This window comes from Branchiostoma belcheri, unplaced genomic scaffold (genome assembly GCF_001625305.1).
Source record: "Branchiostoma belcheri isolate BF01 breed outbred unplaced genomic scaffold, Haploidv18h27 scaffold106, whole genome shotgun sequence".
In the NCBI taxonomy this organism is placed as follows: Eukaryota; Metazoa; Chordata; class Leptocardii; order Amphioxiformes; family Branchiostomatidae; genus Branchiostoma; species Branchiostoma belcheri.
The window spans coordinates 431,043-454,420 of NW_017802447.1; the positions used below are offsets into that span (position 1 = coordinate 431,043).

General features: G+C 40.4%; 4 protein-coding genes across 32 annotated transcripts in view; 2 read left to right on the plus strand and 2 right to left on the minus strand.

Moving 5' to 3' along the window:
- Nucleotides 1–64: 64 nt before the first annotated feature.
- LOC109478078 (dnaJ homolog subfamily B member 14-like) lies at nucleotides 65–4,391 on the minus strand. Its single transcript, XM_019779548.1, has 9 exons — nucleotides 4,041–4,391; nucleotides 2,908–3,094; nucleotides 2,300–2,445; nucleotides 1,985–2,125; nucleotides 1,238–1,294; nucleotides 1,019–1,089; nucleotides 653–771; nucleotides 189–352; nucleotides 65–69 (listed from the first exon to the last, which is right to left on the minus strand). The coding sequence occupies exons 1-9, from the start codon at nucleotides 4,171–4,173 to the stop codon at nucleotides 65–67; spliced, it is 1,023 nt and encodes a 340-aa protein (XP_019635107.1). The 5' UTR covers nucleotides 4,174–4,391.
- Nucleotides 4,392–4,465: 74 nt separating this feature from the next.
- Nucleotides 4,466–13,814, plus strand: LOC109478960 (gastric triacylglycerol lipase-like). Its single transcript, XM_019780787.1, has 10 exons — nucleotides 4,466–5,106; nucleotides 5,625–5,691; nucleotides 7,668–7,718; nucleotides 8,475–8,553; nucleotides 11,241–11,360; nucleotides 11,527–11,770; nucleotides 11,927–12,082; nucleotides 12,275–12,346; nucleotides 12,525–12,593; nucleotides 13,206–13,814. The coding sequence occupies exons 1-10, from the start codon at nucleotides 4,867–4,869 to the stop codon at nucleotides 13,449–13,451; spliced, it is 1,344 nt and encodes a 447-aa protein (XP_019636346.1). The 5' UTR covers nucleotides 4,466–4,866; the 3' UTR covers nucleotides 13,452–13,814.
- Nucleotides 13,815–14,602: 788 nt separating this feature from the next.
- LOC109478261 lies at nucleotides 14,603–16,424 on the plus strand. Its single transcript, XM_019779719.1, has one exon. It carries the CDS (start codon nucleotides 14,669–14,671, stop codon nucleotides 16,298–16,300), a length of 1,632 nt encoding a protein of 543 aa, XP_019635278.1. The 5' UTR covers nucleotides 14,603–14,668; the 3' UTR covers nucleotides 16,301–16,424.
- Nucleotides 16,425–17,772: 1,348 nt separating this feature from the next.
- Nucleotides 17,773–23,378, minus strand: part of LOC109478394 (collagen alpha-1(XXIII) chain-like) — a 102,828-nt gene continuing 97,222 nt past the window's right edge. For 27 of the 29 annotated variants that reach the window (XM_019780075.1, XM_019779995.1, XM_019780092.1 and 24 more), the window contains 3 exons: nucleotides 23,224–23,262; nucleotides 17,956–18,078; nucleotides 17,773–17,843 (listed from right to left, as the gene is read on the minus strand). In XM_019780075.1, the coding sequence (XP_019635634.1) occupies nucleotides 17,787–17,843; nucleotides 17,956–18,078; nucleotides 23,224–23,262 (219 nt within the window). In that variant the 3' untranslated portion in view covers nucleotides 17,773–17,786. Of the gene's footprint in view, nucleotides 17,844–17,955; nucleotides 18,079–19,368; nucleotides 22,562–23,223; nucleotides 23,263–23,378 lie in introns of those variants that run through there. The other 2 variants (XM_019780120.1, XM_019780128.1) reach the window with 1 other exon arrangement.

Below are 23,378 nucleotides of genomic sequence, written 5' to 3' on the forward strand. Positions count from 1 at the left end.
GGGGAAATCATGAAATCATCTCTCCACCAAATGTTTTTAAACACATCTTAAAAAGTACACAACATCATGCTAAGGAATGGGCATCATAATTTTAAGACATGGACTATGAATGTAAAGTATGTTCCCAAAAACAGGTACCCTGAATATCCAAAATCCAAATAGACAAATAAACAAACAAAAACACTTACTGTACTGCTGCTCCCTCCAGCAGCTTGTTCTCAGGTTGTCCAGGTGAGTTTCTTCCACCTGCCGTTCTATCCTCAGTAAGGAGTTGTGATGTTCCTTCAGGAAGTCCTTCTTTACGTAGTACACAACCTTCAGGTTGGATGTTGTCCTTTCTTGGTTATAATCCCTGAAACATGATGAAACGCAGATCTAAGACTTAAACATACTATCAGTGGCAGAGACACTTTTTCTTCTTGAACGCACTATTCAAATCCAAACAGGAAATACTTTACACAACGTTAGGATGAAACAATTTTCTGTCCCTAACAAGCAGACCATTGTAAGCATGTGGTAGATTTTCTTAAGGGACTATTAGTGCCTCCTTGTGACTTTAAAAGGAACTGCACACAAGTACACAACTGGTGAGTAACAGCTTGAGACCAGTCATGCAATACAACCAAGCAAGCAGAACAAATATGAAGCTTACCCTCTCCTGTTGAGGCTGAAGAGGGGGTCTGAGACCCAGAGACTGCTCAGCAGTGACATGAACACCAGCAGGAGCAAAGGGACCATCTGTAGCCACATGGCGTGCGTCACGGTGGCCGTCTGTCAAAGTCAGAATACAAAATATAACTGCATCAATCAACTGTAGGGAGTAAATGTAGTTTTGTAATAAAATTGGCAATTACTAGTCTACCCTTCCAATTGGATTGAATAGCCAATTGCAAGTGATGAAACATGATGTACAGAAACCACCAAACCTCAGATCAAAGGCTTTTCAATCAATCATATTTCAGCTCCAAAAGGAATGACTACTGTCAGCTCCACCCTTGAGGTGTCGCCAAAAACTTACCCGTCTCTCTCCATCCTCTTCTCTTCTGTGATGTCTCCTGGGAGTCCGCCTTCTGTGCACATGGACCTCGCCTGGTCAAAGGTTAACAGCAAAGGTTAAAGGTTACATATTCAAAACCACGCTGATTGTAACAACTTTGTAACAACAGAATGTAGTGGTAGTTTCAATCAAAAGCGAAAAATCAAAACCAAACTGTGACAAAAGGATCATTACATCTACCTGTGGGAAAACCGCCGCCAAAGAACATGTTGAACAAGTCTTCTGGTGAAATCTCAGCTGTAAAACAGAAAATACTCAAATTAAATTTGAAATCATTTAAACAAGTCACAGCAAAAGCAAGAAGGCTATCACAGGCACACTTTCTACATTTTTTTCACATGAATGGCTTATGCTTGTAAATCAACAGCTAAATGCCAACTAAAAAGAATCCTCAGGAACAATGGCATGATACATGATGGTTCTATGAAACACTGGTGTGATACTTGGTAGTTCCCTGCATGACAGAACAGCTGGCAAAACAAACTTGTGCCATCTCCAGCCTATCTTTAGATGTACACGCACTTGACCTAGCCCCTTGACAGTCCAAGGTATTCAACACAAACAATAAATGAAAACTTTCGCAAAAGGTAACAGCATTTCCTGTTTGGTAAACTGACTCAAAACCACAAATGCATTATAAGCTCTTTTGTGTTACATTCATAAAACATACTATTAAGGCTTGGTAACATTTTATTTTACTCATACATTTTGTAGACGCTTGGTTCAAACGAACCCATTATTATTTGCGCATAATCATTTTCATTGTTCATTTTCATAATTGTTTTGCTTGGGACAGCTCCTAGAAACCAAAAGTGTTGTTGGTTTCCACACTGATGACGGTTCTAGTGACAAATCTTTGAAGCTGTTTCCTTCAACATTTGTTACTTTTCCTTGCAAAAGAATCTATGAAAACACAGTGATGCTGACCTTCGAATCCCCTGGTGTAGTCGTCATAATAGTAGTGACGATGTCTGTGATTGGTTGTATGCTGTGGCTTCTCCTCACCGTACAAGTCATACTCTTTACGTTTCTTTGGGTCGCTCAGGATCGCGTATGCATTGCCAATACCTGTGGCAACAGGATTGTGGTATTGTGCATGAAACATCAAGGCAAGTGCAAAAAAAATTATTTTCTAGTCTTACACATGTACTATGGCGGAACATACAATGTAAACATTAATGAACATATAAGGAAGAAGAGAATTCCTATCCTTGTACATTAAACTTTTAAGATTGTGCTTACTTTTAAATGCCTCGGCTGCCCCAGGTGCATGGTTTTTGTCTGGGTGCATCTTCAGGGCCAGTTTCCTGTATGCTTTCTTCAGATCATCTTCTTGTGCATCTTTTGTGACTCCAAGGATTTCATAGTAATCTTTACATTTCTTTACTCTGAAGAAAAGAGGACAAAAGAAATATCTATTAGTGCTATGATAGAGACTCCTAGCAAGATGTACACATTAGTCGCTACTCATTTCAAGTACTAGTATTGTACTTCCTGAAGTTCAATTTCAAAGCAGTTAATCCATTCATATTCATTTGTAACCCAAGAAAAAATTCATGGAGAGGCAAAGACTTGAATTGTATTGTGTGTAAGTACACAATTTCCTCCTAATTGTGATAAAAGTTTAATTATGTCATGTATAACGTATGGATGTACCCCCTAAAAATGATTAAACCTAATCTCAAAACAAGTATAAAAGCATGAATAGCAATGGCACACAAATATGCATTTCCATCATATTGCTACAGAACTACAGAATTGTTTCACCTGCATACTTCAAACACTGCAAATACCTCCTTTCCCCCTCCTACTTTGAAATCAAGTTCTTGTGAAAGTGAATCACAAAATACCTTTTCACAGCCTCTAACTGTTCACTGGTGTACTCATGTTGGATTTCCCCGTTGGCCTGTGTGTTCTCCTTGTCCTCTGTGTTGGACGCCGTCGTTTTCCTCCTACGTGTTTCTCCGCCATCACCGTTCATACTTGGCTTACTGCCACCAGCCGCTGTCCCGTTTCTCAGTAGGGCTTCAAGTAACGCTGAAGCCGTAAGGAATAAAAAACTCTTTAAGGATAGATAAAGCAAAACCTCTTAATTATTGTGTAAAAACAAACAAACATTTGCACATATGTTTAGCCTACCTTGTTGACATAAAATTTTAGACCTGTGGGTAAGGGGGAATCTTTGTTCAATTTGTATTCACTGAATGTATGTAGTACTAGCAGGCATTTTTGAAAACAGGATGCCAATGGAAAAAAAATTGGCCAAGGAAATTGTCTGTGACTTAACATGTCAGACAACAAAGAAGGTAAAAGCCCAACAATGAATTTTACATCACTTCCTGCTAATTTTCAATTTCTTCAACTTCAAGTGAAAGAGGTTAAACACTAGTCTTTTTGAAGGGGTGAAGTGAAATGGCAAAAAAAAAAAAAAACAGCAAAAAATGCATTTCTTCATCAAAAACAGTCAATCTTTGATGACATATAATAAGATTGCACATGAATTATCGCATTGACAGATCTGCGAGGGATGGGCTACCCGACCCAGATCTTCACTATTTCCCCATTATCAAACTAACAGAAAAAATCACATCAGCAGTATTTTCATTCCAATACGGCACACAATATTGCAAATAAAACCTTTAAGTTTCCAACATGTGAACAAAAAACTTCAGAAAATTCAATCGCAATTTTGTAGGGATGGGCTTTCCCTGTTTTACATGAAACTGATTAGAAATTCAGTCGTCCTTCCGTGTGATTAAAAGCCAGATTACTGCGGGATGTGGCCCAGAAGACGTACCTTTTGTTGTCCATGGATATGTGGCTCGTATTGAAATGCAGCAGACCAGACGTGAGGCCACCAGAGGTCGCCAAAAATAGAAAGGACAACTGCGACAGCTTCAGATTAAATTATCCAACATGGCGACCAGCGTGACCGATTGGGATGATCAACCCATACAGAGAGAAAAACAAGTTTTAGCGGTACCTTGTGCCTTCTGGCTGGGGTATAACTTCTCGGCTTTGTACAGGAACTTCACAGCCTTCTCTCGGTCCCCTGCTCGGATGTATTTTTCTGCTATATCGATACATCTTTCTGCTTCGTCTCTGTTCACCTCCATCTTGGATTTTCCATGTCACCGGCCGACTACGTCACTTTAGGGATAGTCGATTCACACGAGATAGGTATTAAATTTTAAAGAAAAGGTAACATTTTGTTCTTTTCAACATATATACCAAGAATTTGTAATTGCTTTTAAGCGATTCGCATTTAAAGTTGATACTTTTAAAGCTTTGAACAAGTAGCTTTCATTTCTGCGCTGGCACCCCTCTACCCACAATGATATCTTCCATCCCAAACGATGACGTATCATCAAGATCGGTAATTTCCGGAAATATCCGAAGTCTTCAGCCGAACATCTGGGTTGCAGTTTGCAACACTTTCTGAAGTTCTGGAAAGACAGATTTATTCTCCAAAAGTTAATGCTCATGGAGCATAAACGGACTTCTAAACCAATGTAGCTTAAACATCTTTCTAGCAAGTAGTTGCCATGGCATTTAAATGTAGCCTCCCAAATAACAATGCCAAATGTTCAAACACAAGACTTTGACCCCTCTGACTCTGTCTAGGGACTCTGACTCATGATAAGCATGTGACAGCTAACAGCTGATTGGTGGGCCAGGCACTTACCTCCAAATAAGTTTGGGTTCCCTATTCTAGATCGGCTTACATAAGCAACCAGACCCATTGTAGACAAGTATTAATTTTTCTCAGCAGCGAATTTCATCAGGAAGCCAGACTACAACGTTACTTGATGGGCCCTTATTTTTGGAAGCACAACACAATGAGAGTCCATCCAGCAGCCAGATGTGTTTTTGTTTTCCTGCTTGTTTCTGTTGTGATTGCCGAGGCCCGTGTTACCCTTACTGGGGCCCAGCAGTATGCAGTCTCCACTAATAACTTGGTGCAGTGGGCAGCCCAGGTCTTCCACAGGCTGAATGTGCCGCGTCACTCTGATGGAGTCACAGCAGATCCAGAGGAGAACATGAACGCTGTGAGTTTAACATTTTGATGTCTTGAAATGTTAAAACAGTAAGCAGCTGTGATGAATAATGTTTCTGTATGAAAGGCTTAATAAAGCTTAATTAATTTTTAATTAAGTCATAATGTTACCATGAGGTGATTGAGCGTGAGATATAGTATCTCATGATATTTTAATTGATATAACTTGTTACATGTATTATTCATCCCTAATCCTAGATTTTACATTTTATTCCCAGCAAAGCCATGCTCACCTCCTGATGTGATTTGTCCTAATTATATCTTTTTGGCAACACCTCGTGGATGGAGCCTGTAAAATCCTTAATGCAATCCATCCTAGCAAGATAAGGGAATGGTCAGGTCTTTTTTAAATAAGTCAATAATACAATGATGATAACAACAGGTTCTCATGGATACAGAACACTTTTATAAAACCCTGTGCACCAAAAAATAGTATAGTCAGCTTACACTTAAACTCAGTCAAGAGCTCATTATAACTGTCTGTTTAATTTTCCTGCACCTTTGCCCCAGACCCAGCTGATCACCAGTAAGGGTTACCCCTGTGAGGACCACTATGTCACTACAGACGACGGCTTCATTGCCTTCGACTGAAGGCTATGCCTTCGGAGAAGGTTATGAAATCGGGTTTGCACTGTTTGGCAGATTAGGCACGATAACTCTTGAAGGCAAGGTCCGAGGTTCACGATTTTTGGCAGGCAGGTTGATTTGGGGGTGGCCATTGTCAAGGCTAAAAATGGGCTTCGTGGGGGTTCCTAAGTCACTGTAGTTGACCTTGGTTTTTGGTGTTTTTTCCTTGTCATCAAGATATCTCGAGAATCCTTAAATGTATGTTCATTATTTTTAGTGGGCAAGTTACCGTTGAGAATGCCGAGGTCAAGTTCGAAGATGGGCCCCGTGGGGGTTTCTATGTCACTGCAGTTGACCTTTGTTTTTTGTGTTTTTTCTTGTCATCAAGATAACTCGAGAATCTTTAAATGGATGTTCATGTTTTTTAGTTGGCAAGTTACCATTGACAATACCAAGGTCAAGTTCGGATATGGGCTTCGTGGGGGGTCCCCACGTCATTGAATTAGAAAGTACTGCAGCGAAACTTCTGGTTTTTAAATCTCGTGATATGGACGTGCTATGGTCATGATTTTTAGATGGTAGGTAGTTCTCGTGCTCAGAAAGAAGTGCCGTAAGTTTGGGCCCCGTAGCAGCTTGTTTGGGAAATGCAGTGGCATTTGTTTGAAAATGTTTGAAGTAGGATAGCTCAAGAACCGGTTGACGGATTGTTGTTATTTTTGGTATCTCGGTAGCTTAAGTGATGCTTGACCTAATTTGCTGAATATTTTGCAAATTACGATCTAATTTACATAATTAATGACAGAAGTCTATATATTTGCTGGGTTCTGTGATAAAACAATTAAAATGGTGGCATATGTAATCAAGAGGAAGAGATTTTCATTATGTAAATTATGACTTAATTTGATTAATTAATAGAGAAATCTATATGTCATCCATAGTGCAGTAGACCTTTTTGGTTCCCACCTTCTACGGATTACATTGAATTTTGATTTATGCCCACAAGGATAGCTGGAAAAAAATTTCCTCTTTGTTAGGACAACAGAATCCTTGTGGAATTGGCGAAAGTGGCGCTTAATCTGCCTTTTTGGATATAACTGTTCAAAAGGACTCCCCCAGAAGTTGGTCTCATGTGGATGATGCCCTATTGCAAACTCATCAGTGTCATGCCTGTAATCCTTGAACAAACAAAGGCCCTCTTTGTTGCCCAGGTCACCAGCTACTGTAAATAAACCCTCAGTCAGCTCCACATGCAAGTGGTGTTGTCCCTCTCTGGCCCTTGTGTAAACACAGATGTGGAAGTGGGTCACATCCTTGAGCTCTACATTATCTGGGGCTGGGGGCAGGCAAGCAGTTTTGATAGCCCATGATGTAAACAGGCTGGGGTCACAAATATTTGGTGTCAATAACAGTCAATCGACAAGAACGGCCTACAAAATGCTACGTGAATTTGATTTCTGTTATGAACACTCCATTTGTTTTGCACCCGACATGACCTTTCGCTGGTAACTCTCCTGCCCTTGTGTAAACACAGATGTGGAAGTGGGTCAAATCGTTGAGCTCTACATCAACTGGGGTATGCAGTCAAGCAGTTTTGATAGCTCATGATGTAAACAGGCTGGGGACACAAATTTTTGGTGTCAATAAGGCCTAATTTGCATAAATAATGAGAAAAATGCTATAAATAGTACAATGAAATAGTGGTTACTGACAGGATTTTCATACTGGCTGCATTTGGAAGTTAAGTGAAGGTGATCAGTATTAAACATAATTTATTCAAATCTGAACCTTATTTGCATGATTTATGAGGAAATGCTAGAATAGCCCTCTTTGTTTAAGATTATAAGACTGTCATTGGATGGAAAATATGATCAAAAGGATATAATTGCAAGTGAGGATATTATTTCGATAATCAATGTGAAACATTCATAATTTGTCAGTCGTAAAGGTTACATCATTTGTCGAAGGCATGAGATCGTGGAACTCTAGTTCTCAACATGCAAAGAATACCACATGGGCTGAGTAATGGTGACAACACAGGTGGGTACGCTGAAGTTATCAAGTCCATCTAAAAAATATTCTATGTTTTGCCCAAGAGAAGTTAATAAATGACAAATTGGACAAGCAGATATGTGCAAGAAAACCAATAGAATACATTGTTGATAAAGTTTTTCAACCACACCTGTTTGTTGGTTTTAGGATAAAGAAAGCGACTTTGAAGATTAAGATGAAAACAGATTCGGGGGATCAAGTTTAGGTCTTCATAGACATAGTTGTAGGTAGTCAAATTCAGGATACTAAGAGTCAGATTTTCTTCTCAGCCCTTTAGGCCACACCAATTTAGTTTCTTGGTTAACGGATTCGCCTGCTTCATTTTTTTCTGATTTGCAAATAAAAATAAAAATTCAGAATCAACTGCAAAATGCTCATATTTTGCCCTGAACAGTTGAAAACAGTCCTTTTCATCCTAGTTGTTACAGTTATTCCATCTTTCAATGCAGTGGTATCATTAAAAGTTCAAAATTCATTGTTTAGATTTTGAACCAGCCTGGTGTGTTGACTTCATGGCTCCTATTGTACCATTTTGGGCCATAATAGGATGAATAGGCCTGTTTTTATTTTATTTTTTTTTCGCCCGCCCGCTCCATCATTTTTCTAGAAAAATCCGTTAACCAAGAAATTAAATTGGTGTGGCCTTATGTTCATATTGAATTTGCTGAATTTTGACATTAAAATGCACAAGATTTATCAGTGGGGTCTTAATAAATGAACATGAATAAATTTGCTATTCCACAGGCCCACGGCCAATAGTGTTCCTTCAGCATGGGCTGCTAGGGTCGTCTACGCAGTGGATTGAGAATCTGGCCAATGAGAGGTCATCCCTTCGTGTGCCCTGGACATCCCCGTCCCTGAGGAGTTGGAATGCACCTGGGTGAACGTACGACCCCATCGTCTCCCAAGGAAGGTATCCTGTCTGGCTGTTTGCGCCGTGTACTCACCTCCAGACTCTCCCCACAGTGAGTTACTTATCGACCACTTGGTGAACACTGTCGACTACCTCCAAGTTAAGTACCCATACATAGGGATAATTATTGGTGGTGACTTCAACCGTGTTGATGTTAACAGACTTTGTATGTCTCATAACCTTCGGCAAGTTGTTGATCGTCCCACAAGAGATGAGGCTATCCTTGACCTCATCATAACTAACTTGAAATCCTTCTATGTATCTCCGTGTACAGCAGATCCCCTTGCCACAAGTGATCATAACACTGTCATTATGCATGCAAAAGGTACACATGTGACGAACAAGATGTCCAAAAGAGTCTGTCGACCCTTTCCTGACTCATGCATTCGCCATTTCGGCCAGTGGATCACTACTTATGACTGGGGAGAAGTTTCTTCCGCTCTCACTACATCCGAGAAGTCCCGGGCTTTTTACAGTACCCTGAAAGCCAAGATCGACCAGTTCTTCCCTGTAAAGCATATCCGACTACACCAACACGACAAACCATGGATCACACCCGCCATCAAATCAATGATCCAACAACGCCAACAAGCCTTCGCGAACAATGACAAAACTTCATGGAAGAATCTCAGAAATAGTGTGCAGCGGAAGATCAGCGTATCCAAAAGTAAATACTACAATACAAACGTCGAAACTTTGAAGAAAGAGGATCCTGCCTTGTGGCATAAACAGATAAAAACTATGACCAACTCTACCCGTACTGAACCCGTCATTCACATTGACGGTCTTGACCCACGAGACAAACGCGGTACTGCCAACGCAATAAACAAAGAACTTGCATCTGTGATCAACTCTCTACCTCCGCTGGACCCAGCAGTGCTACCTTCCTACCTGCCATCCCTCCAACCACCTACTGTAAGTGTTTGGGAGGTGTACAGGAAACTTCAACAAGTCAAGGTACGGAAGGCGGCAGGACCAGACGGAATTCCTGGTAAATTGATCCGCGAATTCGCCTTTGAATTAAGTGTGCCGCTCGCAGATGTAATCAACTCTTCACTCCAGCAAGGCTCAGTGCCAGAAGAATGGAAAAACGCTACTGTTATTCCTCTCCCCAAGACGAAACCGCCGTCCATAAAGGAACTTCGTCCCATTTCACTAACATCGCTTCTGAGTAAAGTTGCTGAGAACTTCATCTGCCAGTGGACCTTGACAGACATCCTCCCGCGTATTGATACCCAACAGTTTGGAGGTATAAAAGGTAGATCCACAACCCACTGCCTTCTAGACATGACACACACTATGTTTAAGGCTTGCGACAAACCCAACACCATCTGCACCCTCGTCTCTACGGACTATAGTAAAGCATTTGACAGAGTCAGTCACACAGTCGCCATCTGTCGCTTACTAGACCTCGGGTTACGGCCTTCCATAGCCAGATGGATTACTGACTTTCTCACCAACAGATGCCAGGTAGTGCGCTATCACGGGGCCCTCTCTGACAGTGTACCGGTCACTTGTGGTCTGCCACAGGGTACGTTATTGGGCCCACTTATTTTCACCGCTTATATTAACAGTGCAGCACAACAAGCGGTCTCGAGGCGCTGGAAGTTTGTAGACGACCTAAACTTACTGGAAGTACGAAACCCACCTACAAGTTCCTCTCATTTGCAACAAGACCTGACTGACTTAGACAACTGGTCAAAGGAAAGCCACATGATGCTGCACCCTGGGAAGTGTAAAGTTATGTATGTCTACTTCAGTAAAGCTTTGCACATCCCACGGCCTCTAACGATCAACAATGTTGTACTTCAGGAAGTCAGCTCCATGAAGATTCTAGGGATCCACCTCCAAGCAAACTTGAAGTGGAACATACATGTTGACACGATTTACCACAAAGCCAGCCAAAGGTTATACCTCTTGTGCAAACTGAAACACTTCCACCTTCCCATTGAAGACCTTGTGTCTGTCTACATCTCCTACATCCGCCCAGTCATGGAATACGGGGCACCCGTATGGCATTCCGGACTCTCTAACTCCCTCAGCAACAAAATTGAGAAAGTACAACGTAGGGCCGTCCGGATTATCCTGGGAGCCAGCTTCACGTCGTACTCTACGGCATGCGCGCAACTGGGTCTTCCTACACTCTACGCACGGCGACACGAACTGACTGCAAAATTCGCCAAATCCCTTGAACAGTCTGACCAGTATAGACATTTACTACCACCGTTACGGGGGGAAGTGAGTGGAAGAAAAACTAGGTCATCTCACAAACTCGATAGTATCCACTGCAAATCAGAAAGATATAACTCTAGTGCAATACCTCACATGGTGCGACTGTTGAACTTGTAAGAAAAAAAAACTGCCCTATTCTAAATTATATTGTATAATGTGTCTTCATGAGATCTTTTAAATATTTTAAATTTGTTATTGTGTAATTTAGCTACAGTATAACTACGCTTTTAATATTGTACCGTATATAGTTAATGTTTTTATCATCTGTTGTTAATGGAACCCCCACGCAATTCAGTCTGTGACTGCCATGTGGGAACCTTTGTTATGTGTTTTACATGAAACAAATAAACCAGTATTAAAGAGAGCCTTGGTTTCATCCTAGCTGATGCCGGGTTTGAAGTCTGGTTGGGGAACATCCGTGGAAACACCTACTCCAAACGACATGTCAAACTCAAGCCATCTCAGGAGGAGTTTTGGGCTTGGAGGTAAAATTCAGTTATATATAGCCTTGGATGTTTACCAAACCCTACATAGGGACCATTGCCTCAAACTACATGTGTTTGTCAATGTTTTGATGCTTTTGATGAATTCTGACCAATCTTTCTTTCAGTGTACATACGATGTGAATATTCCTTGTCTTAACTCCTACAGTTGGGATGAGATGGCCAAGTATGACCTTCCCAAGATGCTGACCCACGCGCTGAACGTGACCAAACAGACGCAGCTGTACTACGTGGGCCACTCCCAAGGGACCATGATCGGGTTTGCTGAGTTCTCCAGGAACCAGGAGCTGGCCAGGAAAGTCAAGACCTTTTTCGCTCTGGCTCCTGTTGCATATCTGGGAAACATGGTGTCTCCACTCAGACTGCTCTCAAACTTTCTTGAACCAATTGAGGTAACTCCTTTTTCTAGACCATTCAGGTTACCAGTCCATATCCAAACTTCATCAGCACCTAGAGTAGGCTGCAATTTTATTGTAACTTGCTAGAGGGAGTTTTAAAGTCAGCTGCTACCTGCACTGAAATACATTGTGTGTCACTTTGCTTTGCAGCTGATTTATGCTCTCTTGGGGAAGGGAGAGTTCATGCCCACCAGTGAGTTTATCCGATTCCTGGGCCAGGAATTCTGTGACAAGCCAGTACTGGATGTCTTCTGTGAGAACATACTGTTCCTCATCGCAGGATTTAACTATGGCAACATGAATGTGGTATGTGTCATTTCATTACCTCTTCCTACCTTTCAAAAGTATTCTGTGTTCCAAAGTGTAGCATTTTGCTTGGAAGTACTAATCCATCTATTGCAGTACAATCAATTTCTTTGTGGACTACCAGTATACTATATATAGTGATCAATAAGAAAAAGTACTTCAACTTTTTAAACACACACTTTGTTTTCGTAGACTCGTATCCCCGTGTATGTCAGCCATAGTCCAGCGGGGACTTCTGTTCAGAACATGGTGCATTTTGCTCAGGTATGCGGCCTATTTGTTTCAATTTTTGGTTTGTAAGAAGTAAAATTATTGCATAAGGTACATAAACATATAAACATACCAATTTTGTTATTTGGTAAGTACTGAAATAATGGTACACATGCATTAGTGGTAAGATCTGAACATGTCTGACAATGCTGATCTCTTCCAACCCTGCTAGCTCTATCAGTCTGGGAAGTTCCAGATGTTTGACTATGGACCACAGGGCAACATGCTCAAGTACAACCAGGTAGGTGAAAAGGTGAAAATAAGGTCCTGTGGAAATAATATACATGTACTATAAGAATAAGATACATGCATAATATACATTTTAAATGTATTAAGCACTTTTAGAATTAACTTAGGCCACACCAATTTAATTTCTTGGTTAACGGATTTTTCAAGAAAAATACTGGAGCGGGCGGGCGAAAAAATAATAAAAATAAAAACAGGCCTAGGCATCCTATTATGGCCCAAAATCGTACGATAGGAGCAATGAAGTCAACATACCAGGCTGGTTCAAAATTTAAGCAAAGAATTTTTAACTTTTAATGATACCACTGCATTGAAAGATGGAATAACTGTAACAACTAGGATGAAAAGGACTGTTTTCAACTGTTCAGGGCAAAATATGAGCATTTTGCAGTTGATTCTGAATTTTTATTTTTATTTGCAAATCAGAAAAAAATGAAGCGGCGAATCCGTTAACCAAGAAATTAAATTGGTGTGGCCTTACAACACAACAAAAACCAACCTTCTTTCCCCTTCTACCATGAAATTACATGTATGCCCTCTACAAAAATGAAAGAATTCAAAATATTACAAACATTTCATGGATGAAAATATTTTCTATCCCTCTCAGACAACAGCCCCAGAGTATAATGCGACGAATGTCAAGCTACCCGTGGCCATGTTCTCTGGGGGTCACGACAGTCTCGCAGACCCAAAAGACGTGGTGAAACTGGAGGGAGAGCTGCCCAACATCACGACCAAGACGGTTCTACCTGAGTGGGAGCACCTGGACTTCATCTGGGGCATGGACGCTGCACGGAGATGCTACACAGACATTATCAAAATCATCAACAGTGTAGAGACGCTGGGAGAATAATAGAGACAACTGTATTACCTGCAAATAATTTGGACATCTGAATTTAATTTAGTGATTTAGCATTTTACACGCTGTGGACTACATGTGGTCATTTTTGCATGTAGCCCTTGTGGCATGAATATGCAATAGATATTACAAATGTATGAAAAAAGCTTATCTATCATACATCTTTGTGTCCTTGTTACATCCATGTATGTTACACAGATATTAGTTATCACACTATGTGAAATGCAGGAAAATTTTAATTGAAATTTAACTCATTGAAAACTGGGTTGATAGCACTTCAGCACCAAGGACATCATTTTCTTTTAACATTACCCTGCACCAGAGAGAGGTGATGTAATAAACTCATGATTTCAATTTAAGAAAATATGTCAACATTTTCCTGTCCTTTTCATTGTGTTTTAGATCCATATTATAGCTTTTGAGTGGATACACTGTAAGATTTTGCTATAATGCAGTTACTGCATTCAAAGCCATTCATACCTATTGCTTCATGGTCCAAAGGATGATGATGATTATGAATATCCTGGTAAAAAAATTTCACCAGGATATTTATAATCATCATCATCCTTTGGACCATGAAGGGTCGAGGTTACCCTCAGGCACCTAGAATCCAGACGTCCACCTGATGAGAGTAACAAAATGCAATATTGCTGGGTCAGACATCAAAGCTTTGATTCAGACAACATATTGTATTAAATTCCAGTTTACATACTCCAGACTACCTGTAGATTGGTTTCAGTTGGGAGAGATTCTAGCAGGAGGGAGACATCGTGGAAGACCTGGATGAAGCAGAATGTGTTAAGTGATGAAGTCTATGGTTCTATGCTGGTATACATGTACGTATAGCAGATCATTCTTGTCATATTACGGACTTGCTATTTCCCAGTGCAATGTAGCGTTGAAAAACTCAACACTCTCAATCTTACATGGACTGTTCTTGACTTTGTAGGCTTTTTTTTAGTGTCTGAGATCTTGCCCTAGACTTTAACTGGTTGTCTTTGTGGCATGATACCAAAATGATACCCACAAGACGTAAAAGTTTGCTTGGTATAGTACTATTAATGACATGTTGCAGTTCAGCCACACACTCACATCAGATGGGTTGTTGTAATGGTTTTCATGGAAAATATACGAGAAGGCTCCAGTGTGGGCTAGCTTGTTGTTTTGACCACGTCCCCACTCCGTTGCCACCAACTCTGAGGGAACTAAGAATGTTGAGTCAGAACATCACAAACATCAACGTGGGGGACTTTTTCCCCCGCCTGGAGTTTTTGGAGAAGCTGGTTATAAGGAAAAGTCGTATTGCAGTGCTTCAGCCAAGATGTTTTGAAAGCTTGCCCAGTGTCACTGAACTGGACCTTCTTGGGAACAACATCAGAAGACTTGGAGCAGAAGTCTTCATGGGGCTAGACAGGCTTCAAGTTCTGAACTTGCAGGAGAATGAGATATATCATGCTGATGCTGCAGCATTCTCTGGGCTGCCCAGACTGAGAACTCTCTTTCTAAGTAAAAATTGCCTTTCAAGTATTCCAAATCTGCCAGCAGAGTCAAATACTAGTACATCGATTGGCCTCAAGTTGTCTGACAATGCTATTACATCCATCAGCAGTGTGGAAGAGCTGGGGAAAATCCTGTGGCTTGACTTGGAAGGTAACAAGATCCAGTGTGACTGCACTATGCGACAAGTCAAGAAATATATCCTTCAGAATAGGCATTTGAGGTTATACGTGCCTTGCTGGGTCGGTGCCCCTAGACTGATCATGAAAAGAACGTACTTGTCCATGTACAAAGAAATCAGGTATGTAGACTGGGATGACCTGAGATGTTCCTCACCTAATGTGTCTGTTACTTTAGACAACGAGACTGTAAACATCACAGGTAACCTTTCCTTCACCTGCCAGACTAACTGTCGAGAAGGTCTGAGCTTCTGGTGGATTACACCCAGTGGAGACTACAAGCCACCAAGCTATATGTACTCCAATAACTATACCCTTGAGAAAAAATGGTCATGCAAAGGCTCACCAGTTACAAGATTGGAAACAAAAAGAATGTGCTTCTCTGTTTTGAACATTCCAGTCGTTAGCACAGGCACAGAAGGCACATACACTTGCCATGTGACAGCCAACCATACAGACAATGCAAGTGCATCTGTTGTTCTCGATGCTAGAGAAGTTCACAGTGCAACAACAGTTAAGCAAAACATGGAAAGAAGTACCACAACATACCCTTCTGGGTTAAAAACGACAGTTAGGCATGTCACATTACAAGGAGAAGACAAAAGTATTGGAACTGAGAGCACACCTCACTCTAGTCCTGGACTGACTACAACACAGCTTATCATTGCCGGACTGTCTCCTATCTGTGTGTGTTCCATTATCATGGTTGGAGTGATCATAAAAGCTGCTTGCGGACAAAGGAATGCTGCAGATGGAAACCATGATATTGAAGACACAAATAGAGACACAGAAAGCAAAGGAAAGAAAGCAAACAAAGCAAAGGAAGATCATTACGAGAACGACGACCAGTTCTCAGATGCAGATGGTGCAAAAGGAGCTCATTATGAAAACAACGATCAGTTTTCTGACACAAAGGAAGCAAAAGCAGGTCATTATGAGAATGATGATCAGTTTTCAGATGCAGGTGAAGCAACAGCAGGTCATTATGAGAACAGTGACCAAGTCTCTGACATGGACAGATCCACAGGAAACTATATGAACGATGATCAGTTTTCAGACAAAGATGTAACAAAAGAAGGTCATTATGAAAACAATGATCAGTTTTCAGACGCAGGAGAAGCAACAGCAGGTCATTATGAGAATGATGATGAATTGTCTCAGTCTTAGAGCATTTTTTCAGCAGAGCAATGGAATGCAATTTGGGACCTCCCACGCCAGTTATTCAAATAATGTTGGATCTGGGTTAAGAATTGCTTTGAACACCATCCTAAAAATGAATAAAAAATGCATTGTACCCTCTACAAACTAGGAACAAAGGGGTGCTAGTAATGTATTGTCTTGTAGACTCATATGTACCATTGTAGGAATGTCTAATAATACTAAGATCAAGAGGGTACTACTATGTACTGGTAGTTAAGTGTTGTTCAACAAACAAAATAATAAACATCTTTCTATTTAATGACCTATTTATTCCTGTATTCATTATACTTAATGTTATAGCTGTAGCTGCAGACCATCTTCTAAAATATATAGTTTTAGAAATAATACAATATTGTACTAATATATACTTTAATCTGACACCATACAGGTAAATAATGAAAAGTAACAACAACTTAGTTACAACAGTGTTATAATATGAACCAATGCAAATTAATTAAGCAAAATGCAATTAATGACAATCAATGGGCAGTAAAAACAACTACATATAACAATAGTACATGTAACTTAAGTACTTTAAATATATCAATTAAGTAGACAAATGTCATGGAATACATTACATCAGTGTGCATAGATACAACATGTACATACAACAGTGTAGATATTGAAAAAAAAGGGACAAGGATTGGATAAAACTTCTAATTTCGGCGCCTGCACTCTGATGTCGGTAGTCCATCAGTCCCCTGAAATCCAGAAAAGCGTTAATCAGTCACTTTCTGCTATGTTCCGCTGCCATTGCGGCACGAAATGAGGTCAACATAATTTATGAAACAATCAAATTTCAAGAAATATTTCTTCACAATTCAACATCTCTTCAAAATCTTGACTACACATTCTACAAAAGCATTATACACTGTAGAATGTACATGTTTCCAATATACTTACCACAGGACAGGAGTGTCCACGCTTTCCCCTTTTCCCTCTGTTCCCCTGCTCAGAAACAACGTACACAAGTAGTCAGTGAATGACAAATATCTTTGCTCGTCATGAATATTCCAGCACAAAATAATTGAGAACCAATTTACGAAGAAATGAATTGGAATGTCCTTTAAGTTTAGCTGTATTGAAGGGAATTTCAATAGATATCTTGCCTTGTCTCCTTTCGATCCTTTTTGCCCAGGCCTCCCAGGTGACCCCTGATTGCACAAATTAGTACAAAAGTGTTCTCTTGATCAAACATTCCTGCTAGCAGCAAAAAAGCAACAACAAAAGAGGAAAAGGTCCTAACTTCTCGAGTGCGATGTGATTGTATTTTGTGTTTGTCAACTCTGGGGAGTTGTACTTAGAAGTTGCAGAACTTTAAGTGAGTCAGCGACCCAACGTAACTGTTACATGTAGTGGTTTATATTGTACAACGTGGGCCAGTAATTACTATGTTAGTAAAGCCTACCATCACAGGTATAGTTTGTCTTGCTCAAGTCTATGAAAATTAATGTCATAATTTGGTTACCTGTGGTCCCGGGGGTCCAGAGGGGCCGGGTGGACCTGGGATCTGCAAACCATGAAGACAAAGATTATGATTCAAGGGACACTGGAATCTAGAAGTGCAGCATAGGCCAGAAAAGTTGACAATCTGTTGATGAGGTCTTAATTACTAACCGTACCAAAGCAGTGTGGAGTCTGTGCTGCACAGCACTGATCAGCTCCATCCTTGGGTCGGGCGCCTGCCGCATCACCCGACTCGCTCGCTTCATCTGACCCTCAGGGATCCCGTTAGCTCCTTCTGGCTGCAAGACACCGAGCAGTGGACACAACATGAAGCACATCTCCACCCACTTGAAGCTCACTCTTTAATTGTGATCTCAGTTGTGTATATATCTGAATATAGATGTAGCTGGCAGTACATTTGTATATTGGTGCATACATATTGGGAGTGTTGACGATTACCTCTTAACTTACATGTATATGTTGATAGATTGTATTGTTTTGATGCCATATTCCTTCCCAAGGGAGCAGCAGATGTTAGTTGCTGGGGTCTTTGGAATACATCAGTTAGCAGAAGCTGACGTTCCTGAGGAAAAGTGATGCTTCTATCAAACATTGGTCTGGTATAGACTGGTAGACTGACAGATCTAGATGTTGTATAGGAGCAGACTGGCTTTTGATATTGTATATTATTGGTGATGTTGCATGCAGAAAACAGAGCATCCAGCTGCGGAGCCTCTCAGTAAGGACGGAGACTTAGACATTGACAATGACACATTGAATATTCAGGATGTCCCTGTATGATATAATTTCAAGGTGCAAGAAAGTCAGTGTCTCATACAAACCTGCATACGAGTTGATATCCGCCCTCTCAGACTGCATTAAGTAACTGTGGGTTTGTACATGTATTTGTTCTGACCTAGTAGGATGACGACATGTGGCTGGGGCATATTAACAAGCAGAATGACAGGTCAAAGTTCTCAGAATCTGGCCAGGAGCCAGCACACAGGTAGACATGGTTAAATTCAGTAAGCTGAGAGTTGTGTACTTCCTATTTATTACATTTCTCGATACGATATAATTGTGTGGGTATGGCTTGACTTGATCACAATGGAGCTTTCAGTCCCCTAACAACTTTCCTCTGAACTGCAGTTACCCTTGCTTTTGAACAGAACAACCAACAGAACCTAACAAACTGGAATGATTTTGGCCTCTATTGAAAGGAGAAAACATGCAACCCTTACATTAACTACAATCTGCAGTCATCTGTCAATTAGAAAAAATGCTGTGGATGGATTTGATTTTAAAATGCCACACCTATTATTCCTAACTTCAGAAAGAGTTGACTTGCTCTGACCAACTGTGAGCCAAGGCAAAGTTCTCTCTCTGCAGGTAACTGCTATCGTGCTCATTTTTTAGTTCAAGACTATCTTTTTCAAAATTGGAGAATCCATTGCCTCAACATGCATCTGCACCATTGTGGAATGACTTTACTCCATAAAATTACTTTTGAATAATGCTGTATATATTTTTTTTACTCTGAAGACATGCTGTGATTTCACAACACACAAGCAAGAAAGACATACACCAGATATCTGAACAATGATACAGTTTATTGTAGAAAAGAAACATTACCTCATTAACGTTAATGTTCAATACAGAGATACAACATCATTACCGTTAGCTACATGTTTAGAGCTACAATGTATTGGCAGTTTGTGTCTGCTGCAACTACATTACATTACCGCTATGGCTGGGTTTGGTAAACAACATTGCTAGAACGCTGACTGGCTATTCAGTACTGGCAGGCTAGACTCATCATCGATATACACTCTCAACGACAAAACATAGAAACATTCACGCTGTAAATACAACATTCACAATTACATTCACACTACGACCCCATGCACTTGCTGGTCTGCTGAATACCAAAAAAAAAAAATACAACAAAGTCTTCTTCCATGTCTGGCATGTTTACAGAACGACAACAACATGTGACATGTTCTTCAATATGTTGTGTGTTTTTTCACAACCATAGAGCTTATTTCATAATGGTTCTTTTATACCATTAGCACAGATTTCATTGCTATCTGCAATAAAACATGATGTCCAAAGCTGCAAGCTGGACAAACAATGTAGTACAAAAGGACATTCAAGAGCAACTAATGCATTTTGCAAGTAGAATGTCTCAGTATTGTTCATTACAAACAAATGCTTTTAAGTACAGGTGGTCATCAGACTCTCAAGGAATAGCATCAGTTTTTTTTATGTTGCTTGGATTTTACCTTTTCTTCTTTAACCCAACCATAGTAAGGAAAGGCGAGTTGAATCTACTATCACCAAGAACTCTCTAGAAGTAGAAGCCCAGTTGACTGACAATACATCAGCAAGTTACCCAACACCGATTTTCTAGTACAAGTGTATAACATTTAGTCTACATTCATCAGCACCATACTGTTCACTTTAAAAAGTACAATCTGCTCAAAAATCCTCTCCACAAACAGATAAAACCTAGCTGAACATGTGCTGTTTCTTTTAAAATAAATACGAACTTCTTACGTATACAACAATGAAAGCTATGGTATGAACAGAAGCTACAAAAAAGGCATCAGACCTCCTGATAAATAAGTTGGGCATACGCAGTAAATGTAAAATGCTCACTTCTTGAGCAATACACCAATAAAATCTTATGTACATAGATTATAGATGTATTCAATAGGTTAGTTGATTTCTACCATCTCGCACCTTCCTCTTAACTGTACGTAAAAAACACTACCACAACTATCACTAAATTCTCCATATTTACAAAATGTTTACAACTTCTTTTTTCAGACATATCACCACTGGTCATAAAATAAGACCTGTCAAAGCCAGGTGTAACTAGATAAATGCTGCTTTTAAACAAATGCAAAGTTTGTTATAGCTTACACTAGGTTGGATACAGGTGTTAAGCTAGGCTCAGTGAACTACGGTAAACTTAGAATTCTGTGCTGTTGCAAAACACCTAGGCAATACTGGACCAAAGCCACAGTTGTTGGCCTAAAAACGTGAATGTACACTGAAGTCGTGAACATTCGGGATCAAAGTGTACTCAAATTTTATTCGGTTAAACCAAGATAAATCACTTTCCACTGAAACAACCAGAAGTATTTCCTCTGTAGTGCTTGTGCGTACGCCACAAAATATGCGTCTCTGAGAAATTTACAAAGTCAAACCAAGTAAATCTACTTGATGCTGCCATTGGCCAATGTGCCAACAGCAACACTTTCAGATGGTCTCTTTCAATCAAAGTTTCAAACATTTTTTTAATGAAAAAAAAATGTATCTTCCGTGGGATGTCCAAGACACCCAAGTCACTGAAGAGAGGTTTTCAGTGTTGAAACAACAGCAATGGAATGACCAAAAGAAATGTGTCTGGAGTCACAAAGGTGTCACAGGATCAGCCTGATACTCTTCAAGCTGTTAACCTGCTGGACTGGTTATCTTTCAGAACAACACTTGAGTACATATACAGTGAAGTACCTTGGTTGCTGTTTCTAGTGTGTTCTTGCTGCTATGACACCCGTGATCTTGTCGAGGAACAAACATGATAAGGGTGCTATACTGACATAATATGGTGCCATCATAAAAATACATAGGAAAACAGCCACTAATGTACCAATGAGTCCTTGATAATGTCTATCAACCCCTGGATGAGCTGTCATCGGTGTTGCCACCAGCTGGAAGGTCCTTGTTCTGCTCTTGCTTGACTTTGTTTCCTCCCTCGGCCCCACAGTCCAGACCCTAACATACCTAACTTCACATGTCCATCAACGTTTCCGCTCTTTCTCTGTCTCGGGATCTTCGTTTGATTGTCAGATGCAACATCAGCAAAACAGCTCCCGTCATGCCACCACCGTTACACCATGAATATGCATGAGGGAATGCGATGAACATTGAATGGTGATTTTTTTTTGCTGTAATATCTCGATATGTCCAGACTGAGGAATTTTGGGTTGGTGCACCGAAGTTTGACTTTCTCAAACTATGTACCTGTCTCCTTTCGTCTCAATTATAAAGAATCCCTGAAAAAATTACGGACGAAGGGAATTATTACTAAGTTACTTGACTACATTGTTCAGCTGTTTTCCTGTTAGTAATTTGTTGGAACCATGCAGCACCAAATGTCTAGCCCCCTAGGTCCTAATGCCATTAGTACTTTGTCAGTGTACATGACTGCCACGTTACAACTCAGCTAGACGATACTCAGACCAGACCAAAATGCCTAACCTTGGTTAATCAGCGACTGTCAATCAAATGGATCAAAATTAGTTGTTAACCTTTTGGGAATGATGAGGGGACAATGAGAGAAGCCAATAAATAATAAACAGACTGGCACGGTGTTAGTGTTGGCCATTTCATATCATGTAGAAATCTAGGACTCAGGAAAAAATATATATCTGCTGTTTCAGTCAACTAACTGCTTTAGCATCAACAGAGGAACAATATGGCTGCTTGCACAAGCCTCACGTACGCCAGTCATGCGCCACGAGTACCAGTCCTCATTTTCCCAAGTTTGGACAAGCAAGATTGAACATTTTGGTCAGGTCGGCACCAACTGAAATAACTTAGCACATGGTATTGAGAACAGGTAGTATAAATAAAATCATTTCCTCTTTCCAGACAAAATATTGCTTTATACAGTTTTTGTTACGTATTGCTTCAAATAAAATAGAATAAAAATAGTCTCTTTTGGCATTCCACGTGCTTATATACATTCCTCATGCTGGGCACATCAGTATATTACTGCAAAAAAAGAGAACAGAGCATGTCTTGGTTAGACAATGGCACTGAGGACACTTCACACATTCTTCACAAAAGCGGGATCGACTCGTGGGCAAATTTGGGCAATGCAACCTTGAACATGACCACGGACAGCCTTGCAGATGCAACATTCAGGTAGTAACATGGGGTTGAAAGGTCAGGTTGTTTAGCGTTTATGTTGTTTCACAAGATAACCTGTAAACTTGCATTATGGTCATTTTGCCTTACACCAAATTTATCTGATATAGTTGTAATTATGAACAATGGTAACTGTATATGTAGATAGTTTGATAGACTTACTGTAATTGTGGTGATCATGCTTCACCTTATACACCTCCTGTCAAAGGCCACTTGCCTAGAGTCATGCATTAGTGTGCAACCATCACTTAACATGGAATCATAAAGTCAGGGGGATATCTGCAGCACATTAAACCTTATAGACACCTTTCTCCTGCCAGATATCATACAATTATACAAACACACCCAGAAATGGTCACCATATGGGAGATGCTAGCAATAGGACAGTAGATGAAAGCATGGCTGATCTGGCAGCAATCTTAACAATCTATAGAGATAATGAAGCGAAGCAAAGGGAAGGTGGGGTGGGGGGTGAATGGGCAAGAAGGGAAGCACTAACGCCGCACCTTCTGCCAGCACCCGGCCAGCGGCAATCCGTCTTCTCCCTGCAAATCGAGAAAGGCAAGATGTACAAAATGGCAACGGTTTAGGACTGGACACCGGGGTTAATAAAACATGTTAACATTCAAAATTGTCACAATGAACACTTAATTTAAACACC

Excerpts from the sequence above, each read along its gene's own strand:
- LOC109478261 (XM_019779719.1), top strand. The coding sequence starts at position 14,669 with ATGTTGAGTCAGAACATCACAAACATCAACGTGGGGGACTTTTTCCCC.
- LOC109478960 (XM_019780787.1), top strand. The coding sequence starts at position 4,867 with ATGGGCCCTTATTTTTGGAAGCACAACACAATGAGAGTCCATCCAGCA. Across the intron at positions 7,719-8,474 it reads GAGTAATGGTGACAACACAG|GCCCACGGCCAATAGTGTTC; the intron begins GTGGGTACGCTG and ends GCTATTCCACAG. Across the intron at positions 11,361-11,526 it reads GAGGAGTTTTGGGCTTGGAG|TTGGGATGAGATGGCCAAGT; the intron begins GTAAAATTCAGT and ends TAACTCCTACAG.
- LOC109478078 (XM_019779548.1), bottom strand. The coding sequence starts at position 4,173 with ATGGAGGTGAACAGAGACGAAGCAGAAAGATGTATCGATATAGCAGAA. Across the intron at positions 3,095-4,040 it reads CCCCAGCCAGAAGGCACAAG|CGTTACTTGAAGCCCTACTG; the intron begins GTACCGCTAAAA and ends TTACGGCTTCAG. Across the intron at positions 353-652 it reads TTCAGCCTCAACAGGAGAGG|GGATTATAACCAAGAAAGGA; the intron begins GTAAGCTTCATA and ends ATCATGTTTCAG.